General features: G+C 51.2%; 1 protein-coding gene across 5 annotated transcripts in view; it reads left to right on the forward strand.

Moving 5' to 3' along the window:
- ARHGAP32 (Rho GTPase activating protein 32) overlaps positions 1 to 7,350 on the forward strand; it is a 263,491-nt gene extending 256,141 nt beyond the window's left edge. For all 5 annotated transcript variants that reach the window (XM_074848691.1, XM_074848692.1, XM_074848695.1 and 2 more), the window contains one exon: positions 593 to 7,350. In XM_074848691.1, the coding sequence (XP_074704792.1) occupies positions 593 to 2,845 (2,253 nt within the window). In that variant the 3' untranslated portion in view covers positions 2,846 to 7,350. The remainder of the gene's footprint in view (positions 1 to 592) is intronic.
- Positions 7,351 to 8,670: the final 1,320 nt, after the last annotated feature.

The raw sequence follows: 8,670 nt of genomic DNA on the forward strand, positions 1-8,670 counted from the left end.
GAGAAACAAGTAAGAATTTTTGCACCCTCTCTTCGCTGAGGCTGACGATATCCTCTTCCAACATCCTCTTTAATAAAGCAGGTCAGGTTCTTGTGTGAGAGTTAGACATGGAAATGTTCGCTCAGAAATCCAACTTGCTGCCCACGAAGCCTGCAGCCTGTCTTAAAGCACCATAGCCACATTTAAGGAAGGGACTTCTGCTGTATTACACCACTTGATCTGCTCACCAGGGTGTGAGGAGTTTAAATGCAGGTACGTTTTCATTAAGACAAGCACATTCATAAGCAAGACCCCCTAACGAAACGCTGAGGCAACTCGGTAGAAGTTTTAAACTGTTGATATAAAGACAGCCACCTCGGAGCATCCCGTTTGTGACGGGTCCCAGAATCTCCCGGAGGTACCGCGCTGCCCTTGCTGAGAAAGGGAACCTACAGCTCTCCTCTCCGACAGTGAGTGGCACTAGCTCTCTACAGCAAACAGAAACCAGGCACTTAAATTGAATTAATTTATGTGAGCATCTGTGATATTTTAGCTACAGGATAGGGGGGGAAAGATGCTTCGCCTCTAACGGCTACTGGTTTGTTTCCTGTAGGTTTGGGGCGCAACCACACCCGAAAAGCCACCTGAGCCCACGCCTGTTTTTGTCTCAGAGAGCAGTTCCACCACCCGCTGCTCCTCTTCAGTGCCCGCGGGCCACCAGAGCCATTTGGAAAAGCCTCGGGAGACCACGAGGGCTCCCCCGCTGCACCTGCGGTCCGAGTCCGTCCCCACACACTCCTCCTACGGCTTCACACCCCCTGTCCCGCCCGTGCGAACACTGGAGAGCAAAATCGCTGCCGCCATGCACTCCAACAACACCGACACCATCAACAACTCCAACTACCACGCCTTCCTGTCCTCCTCCATGCTGGCCTCCTCCGTGGAGGAAGCCCTGCTGCCGCCACCGCCGCCCCCGCCGCCCAAGCACGCGTCCCTGCAGTCTGTGTACGTGCCGCACCCCAAACCGGAGAGCATCCCCGAGCCCTCCGGGCCGGATGGCTACCTGCACCACAAGCCGGCTTCCATCCATCAGTACCGGCCCGAGAGCGTTCCTCCTCACCTCTCCTACCACGGCAAGCCGGAGCAGCACCAAGCCTACCCTCCTCGGTCAGAGCCACCCGCTCCCGCCGGCACTCGCTACAACACCTACACCAGCCAAGGGAAGAGCACCTCAGGCCTCCACTCCAAACCTCGCAGCCGGACAGAGTTCGTGTCCTCCGTCAGCCCCACGGGCCTGCGCAACGCCGGCTACGCCGAGGACGCTCCACCCTACCCCACCATCCGAAGGGTCCAGTCGCTGCACGTCCCCACCCCAGCTGCCTCCGCCATCCGCTCCGTTCCCATTTCACGGACCGAGGTGCCTCCGGACGACGAGCCCGTGTACTGCCCGCGGCCCCTCTACCAGTACAAGCCATATCAGCCCCACTCCGACTACCACGTAACCCAGCTGCAGCCTTACTTTGAGAACGGGCGGGTGCACTACCGCTACAGTCCTTACTCCAGCTCGTCCGCATCCTCTTACTACACCGCTGCTGACGGGAGCTTTTACGACCTGGACCCCTACAGCACCGTGCGGGTCAGGCCTTTCCACCCCCTGCCCAGCCGGGATTTTGCGTCGTACGCTTCTCGGCTGCAGAGCAAAGGCCTGTACCGCTACCCCAGCTTGTCAGCCTACCCTCGGGGCGGCCTCATCAGCCACCTGGCGGGCAAAGAGCACAGTTTCATCAGCAGAGACGTACCTCCCGCCCCGGACATCAAGCACATGTACATGTCGTGGGACCTGGAGGACATGGAGAAGTACCGCATGCAGTCCATTCGCCGGGAGAGCCGCACGCGCCAGAAGGTGAAAGGGCCGGTGATGTCCCAGTATGATAACGTGGCCCCGCTGCTGCCAGAGGAACTGGGAGGACTGGATGTGATTCACTTGCGCAGCAAATCGGATCCTGGGAAAAGCGGCCTCCTCACCGTGGCAGAAGGGAAGGAGGGGAGGTACCCGGCCAAAGCGGCTACGCCCGAGGGGGACGAACGTTACTACATGCAGCACCCCGAGGCGGAGCTGGACAGAGCCCACTACCACGGGGCCTACGGGAACGGGCAGTCGGAGAAGCCGTCCCTGCCCCAGAAGCAGAGCAGCCTCCGGAACAGGAAGCTGCACGAGCCCGGCTGCAACACCAGCGAACACAGGACGCACTTGCAGCAGGAAGCGAGCCATAGGCAGCCTTCCGAAGCCAAAAACGGGCCCCCTTATCCCGACTACAGGCCCAAAGGTGGCCCGGAGCCCTCGGAGCCCATCGGCTACCAGCACGCGGGCAGCAAGTACATCCCGGCGAACCAGGAGACCCTGAGACTGAACCACAAGGAGGTGAGGTTGGCGGAGGACAGGCCCGATTTGGAGAGGTCTCGAGCCAGGCCGCCCCCATCCATGGAGAAACACTCCAGAGACTGCTATAAAGAAGAGGAACACGCCGCCTCCCCCATGGCACCGCCGCCCAAGCCCGAACGGAGCCACAGCCTCAGAATGCAGCACCCCGAAACCATGGAGAGGGACTCTGCCCTCCTCTACCCCTACCAAACCCTTGGGAAACGCCAAAGCACTATGACTGTGGTGTCCCAGTATGATAATTTGGAGGATTACCATACCATGCCTCAGCACCAAAGAGGGGGCTATGTTGGAGGAGGGGGGTTTGTGCCCCCCGCTTTTACCCACGTGCACAGTAGAACTTACGCCACGGCCCTTGGCCAGGGAGCCTTCCTCCCGACGGAGCTGTGTTTGCAGAGGCCCGAAACAGAGGTCCACGTTGAGTGAGCTGGTGTGGGGGGAAGGAGGGATAGAGTCTAAGCAGCCTCTGCTGGACAGCGGACTGTTTTATTTTTTCAGTGACGGAAAAAAAAAAAAACCCAACCCATACCCACAAACCACCAACCAACCCTGCCCCGATGAGCAAAGCAAACCCACCTTCAGCCCCACCCCTACCAGCCCACCAACTCACTGTTTTTATGTAGTAGAGATAGAGCTTTTTCATGTAGTTTTGAGACAACTGGAACGATAGGGCAGGCTGTTGGCACACAGATGTTGCCAGAGAAGCCGGGCAGAGCCAAAAAAGATGCTGTTGGGGCAGGGGGTGGGAAGGAAAAAGTTTTTCCTTCCCCAGACTTGATGTTGGCAGTTACCACTGCTTCCTCACCATGCCTCCGTGGTCTTGTGCATGATGGACTGTGCATGCAGCTCTTCTCCCCGTGAGCCCCGTGTGTAGTAGGTCACCCATCCCACTGCTCGCTTCCAAGAACAGGTCTCTTGTGACATGCCTTGGAAGAACCACCCTTCTGCCCCCTCTGAGGTTACGCAGCAAGAACGGGCTAAAAGCTGGGCAGGGGGGAAAAGACTTCCCGAGTATTTTCTTCTGGATAAATGCCAAGGTCCTGCCTCTCCCTTGAAAATTATTGCTTAGGCCGAGTGGATCCACTTCAGTTGCTTTGAAGTGGGTGGGAGCCTGCGGAATAGGCTCTGCAGCAAGTTCAAAATACAACGCACTTTTTAAATTGCTTACTTAACAAACTGCTTCTGACTGCAAGAAGTCAAATTACTTTAAATTTCTCTATTGTAAGCAGAGGCCAGCTACGGAAGCCAAGTAGGGCAGGTTTGCATTTCTCATACCAAAAGAAATAAAACACAAAAATACACCAAACCCTACACACAGAGTTCAGAACAGCACACCCATTTCATGCCAGTTCCTCTTTGCTGCTAGGCTATCTACAGTCCAGACGATTTAATACCACGTTGTGGCTGGCCAGACAGTATCATCTCTCTACGAAAAAAAATACTATAAAAATTAAAAGTCTATAGCATTATGTCCAGCTTGTAAATTGGAGCCCAACTTACCAGCTGGGACTGTGTAAGTGCCCAGATATCTGCATGACCAGCTCTTTGCCCCAGGCCAGATCCTGCAGCTCTTAGATCAGGGAATGCTCCTATTGACCTTAAACTGAAGGTCTCCAGGACGTGGCTTCCTGTAACCGCGGAGTTCTGCGTTGGCGAGGGGATCCCTGTGAAGTTGTGGCACATACACAGGAGTTACGTGCCGTCTGTGCGCTGTGAAATAGTATTGCCTCCCGTATCGCACGCGTAGCTCCTAGCAGTATTCAGTTAGCAGTAGGGACAGGAGGCCAGTGCTACACTAATAACGTCATCCGAGGTATTTAAAAGCTTTCCATGTTGTAAAAGAAGCCGGGCAGCATCTCACGTGCAGCCTCTCAGGCTTCCCAGGACTCGCTGCCACCCCACCTTATAAATAAAGCACATCCATTTCATTAGACAGGGCTTGCAAGCAATACTACTTGAGATTTAGGAGTTTTTAAAATGTTCACTGATAAATTCCAAGGCCATTCCTGTTCTGTGTGGTTGAAGAACTTCTCTACCCCTTTTGAATCTCTTAATGTTTTATTAAAAACCTGCAGGTCCTAGAGTTAGCACACAGCTGTGAAAGTTAAAGGGACCTTAGATGGTTTTTTGAACAAAAGTTTCATGGCTATTTTGGGGCTTTTAAATTATAAGGAAAACCTGCTTCTAGTAGCTAATTAGTCTTTAGCTGTTTGCTTCTTTTAATCTTGTAGCCTTGTCTGGGGCTGTTTCAGTAACACTACCTTATGGTTCTAATTTATTGTGCAATGCTGTTGTTTTAAGCATTATGTTTAGAAGAGTTGTTCTTACATGTTACGGAAATAAATCTGGCAGTCAGAAAAAAAAAAAAAAGAAAAAAAAGAAGCACTGTGATCCAGGTTACCACAATCTCCTTGTGAGTAATTACCAGGTAGAGGGGTTGGTTTTTTGTGAGGGAATGCTTTTTTTGTAATGTTTTCTTTTAAGGAAAACTAACAAAAACAAAAAAATTATACACAAAGGGGCCAGTGGGTGAGCCCCATCGTGGGCCACCCTGTCTACATTGCTAGCTAACTCCCTAGGAAAGGCTGACCTGTCCAGATTCCTCGGTGCGAGCGCGCCCAGGGAGTCCCGTTTAAGTACGGGCTCTCTCCATAGAGACCAGGACTAGGACCATCCTCAACGCTTGTAGCACAGTCTCCCCACAGCTACCAGTTACCTGCCGAGGTCTCCAGTCGAAGCAGGGACAAGGCGTTTGGTTCAGGCTATTTGGGATTCAGGTAATGAGAGCTGTAGGTCAAACCTCTCTCTCCACGAAAGCCTTAACTCCCCCCTCCTGCCCCCACAGCAACTCTCCTAACCTCCGTTTTGGCCTTACATGAACCAGGACTATCCTTCTCCTCTGAGGGGGCTGAACCCAGCTCCCGCTAATTGTAAACGCCTCTTTGGATTTTCCTGCTCAAAGCCACTGTCTCCCTCCGGAGATCAAGTGCCATCCCTGGACAACTTCTGGTCCTTGTAGTCTCGTGCTCCTCCTGCCCGAGCCTGGGCTCTTCCCCTCACTGCACTGCGTGAAGTGCCAGGTGCTCAGCACCCTCTCACCCCGGGGGAAACAAAAGCTCAAAAAGAGCTTTACCCAAACACCTCGATGGCTGCTACGAGCAGCCTTCCCCTTGAGAACGAGAAGGTCTCTGTTAAAAAAGAAGAATTAATACCCAGCCGTGCTCCCATCCCTCTGCACGCAGCCACGTGTACGCCGAGGGCTGGGAGCTCTCGGAGAACCCAAACTAAACTTGTGTTGAGCCACAAGTACAAAACAAAATAAGCAAGGTTAAGGCACCAGCTTTTCGCAGACAATAATAGAGATGAGCACCTTTCTTTTGGTGTTGCTACTGCCCACGGCTTAAACATCTAGTAGGATTCAGCAGTCATCCCCGTGCCCACCCCACGCCAAGCCATATAGTGAACTATGCAGTTCTGCTCTTGCACTGTGGTTAATCTGATGGTCCTTAGAAAGAGTTTTACACCTCGTTAATTGAGTCACGATAAAGTCAAAACAGCTGGCTGTTTCCTTCCAAAAAAATCATAGCTGAGATTAAAAAGGGCATCTTGCATCAGAGCGAGGAGGGGAGGTTACACCAGGTGGATGATCTGGAGGTAAGTTCAGTCCTAGCAGGGAAATGGGAGAGAGCAAGGGGACAGCAACGCAAATAATACTCAACTGCAAGTCCAGTTCTGCTCAGATTAAATAATTCATTGCCTAACTGTATCTCCAGCAAGGCGACAAGCAGCTATGTTCTTAAATAGTTCCCCGAGACTCGCCACAAGCAAGCTGCATCTTAAATGGCCACTTGCTAAGTTTTCAGCCGAGCCACTTTCTAAGTTTTCAGCCGAGTTTCTCCCCAGCGCGTGAGGAGTTAGGGTCCAACTCTGGATTTTCACCTCTGCTTTGGCATGGAATATGCGACCCATAGGAGACCTTCCTGGGCAGAGGGGGAGTGCAGATGTTAGATGAGTAATGAGGACCTAGCCCCTATGAAGTCTTAAGCATTAATTTCTGATTTTTAAAAGTCTTATCAGGTGGAATCTATATGCATATATGACAAAACACCCACAACTTTGTGCCTATGTCTTTCCAGAGATCCTCGTTTTCTGCTCATCGTTTGAGGGGGGGGGTCAGTAAGGATTGCACAGTGGTAGTAAGTTGCTACACAAAACCAAAACCAACTTGAAAACATACTGTCCCTCTTTAACCCCAGAAAGGGACAGAACCTCGTGTGTACTCTGCCATTCATCACCGCGTTGACAGGGCATTGACTGAAGCGATGTGTTACATGTTAGGAAATCCGGATGAGAAATTTTCCTTCCTTTGGTTAAAGGCAACTCCTTTCCCAGAGCCTCGTGCTGCAGATATCCAGTGTTGAAAGGCATGGTCTGGTTTGAATAGACGTACAACATAAAACCTTTGTGTGCAGAGTCTTGCCTCGTCCAGTTGGGGGGAGGGAGGGGGGGGGGAGAAAAGGGTTGTTTTGCAGTTCATTTTCCTGCTGTAGAAGACTTGATTTTTCTTTCCCTGAGCCGCATGAGAGAAACATCCCAGAAAGTCTTGGGTTACCTTTGGAGTTCCCTTCACTTTAATTTATATAGTGTCCTTTTTTGTGAACTGGTGTAAAATGTATATGCCGACAAGCTCATGTATTTTTATGTAAATATTTTTTGTGGTTTCCCCACTTGCCCTTCTCTGTAAATATTTAGAATTCTCATATTCTCACCTTGTATGATGCAGATGTGGTTTTGTTTCTGTTTTTTATTTGTACTGTAATGCAACAATCCAGACTGAGGTGTCTTGTGGTATTAAACAAAAGCAACAGTCCCACTGAGCTCACACTCAGATGTACAACTTGACAGCATTAATCAAGCCAGGTTAAAAACTATTCCGTTGTGTTTGTGTGTATTTTTGCCTCTGCCTCATTAATTAACAACATATTCTTAAAAGATGGGAAATGCTGGTTTAGAGCCACGCTTTGGAGGGAAGCTGGGAGGTATCTAGAGATGAAGCTGGAGGTGACTTTGTATTCTTATGCCAAGGCTGTTGCAAAGTTTCTCACCTTAAGCCCAGGTTCAGTTACACCTGTTGTCACAACTGCTTTGTAACAAAAAATAAACCAGCCTGGGCTTTTTTAGTCTCCCTTCCTTCTCACCCAGCGTGACAGCACATGGAGAAAGAGCTTGGCACTTGCACAGATGACACAGGGCAGATTAAGTTGGGACTAACAGATGGCACAGGCCACCTTGGCCTTTGGAGCTGGCCAGGAGGGATTCTAGGCACCACAGTAATATTGTTCATAGTTAATTAACAGCAAAAAGATGATTAAAGGAAGCCAATTTTGTATGTTTTTAACATTGTAAGGAGAACTTCTAGCAGTCTTTTCATCCAGTAAATGTTAGGCCCTTTAGAACTGCTGCTGGTAATAAACCCAGCCTAACACTGCCCTCCTTGGAGGACAGGCCAGGCCCAGAAGCCTTTTGTGTGAGCACAGGGGGCTGGTGGCTGTTCGGGCTCATCGAAACCTTTGCCTCACCCGCTCCCAAATCCTCACTTTACAATCCAGCTCTACTTCTTAAGACACATTCAGCCTCCCCAGCTAAACACTCCTTGTAGGAAAGGTCCCCCCAGCAACACCCCGCCTTGTCTGTTTAACCAGGAATTCTGCTGCTCCAGGGCAGCGCAGACAGGACGGGGGGACCTGGCACAGGCTGCCACACAAACCCACGCGACGTTTCGGTGTGAGTGATCTCTGCAAAAGCAATCCCACTGAAAGCAGGAAGGTTTTCCTCGGCCGAGCACCATCAGACAGTTGCTGCATCCCGACTGTGACAAGAATCAGGCTCTCACACCCCCCCGCGCTCACTGTCCACCCCTCATGTAGTCATCTGCTAAACTGAAGTTGTCCTTGAGGCCGAAGGCAGAATAAACTGGGGTGACTCAGCAAACAGAAATCTCTTCTGAACTCTTCTGCAGTCCAGTAGACAAATTCACGTCTTCACTAGAGCATTTGTGGCAGCTCAGCAGATTTTCTGCACAGTACATTAACTGTCAAAAGGACAACTGTCAATGATTAAAGCCATCCCAAAAGACTCCGGTTTGGTGGGTAAGGGACTAGAGATCTGGCCTCATTGCCTCAAGGAGCCTCCCCAAGCGCTGACACACCGCCTCCCCCAACTGGGTTTGGCCTCAAATGCTTCGAAAGCGG

Source organism: Strix aluco, chromosome 23, assembly GCF_031877795.1.
Source record: "Strix aluco isolate bStrAlu1 chromosome 23, bStrAlu1.hap1, whole genome shotgun sequence".
Classification (NCBI taxonomy): Eukaryota; Metazoa; Chordata; class Aves; order Strigiformes; family Strigidae; genus Strix; species Strix aluco.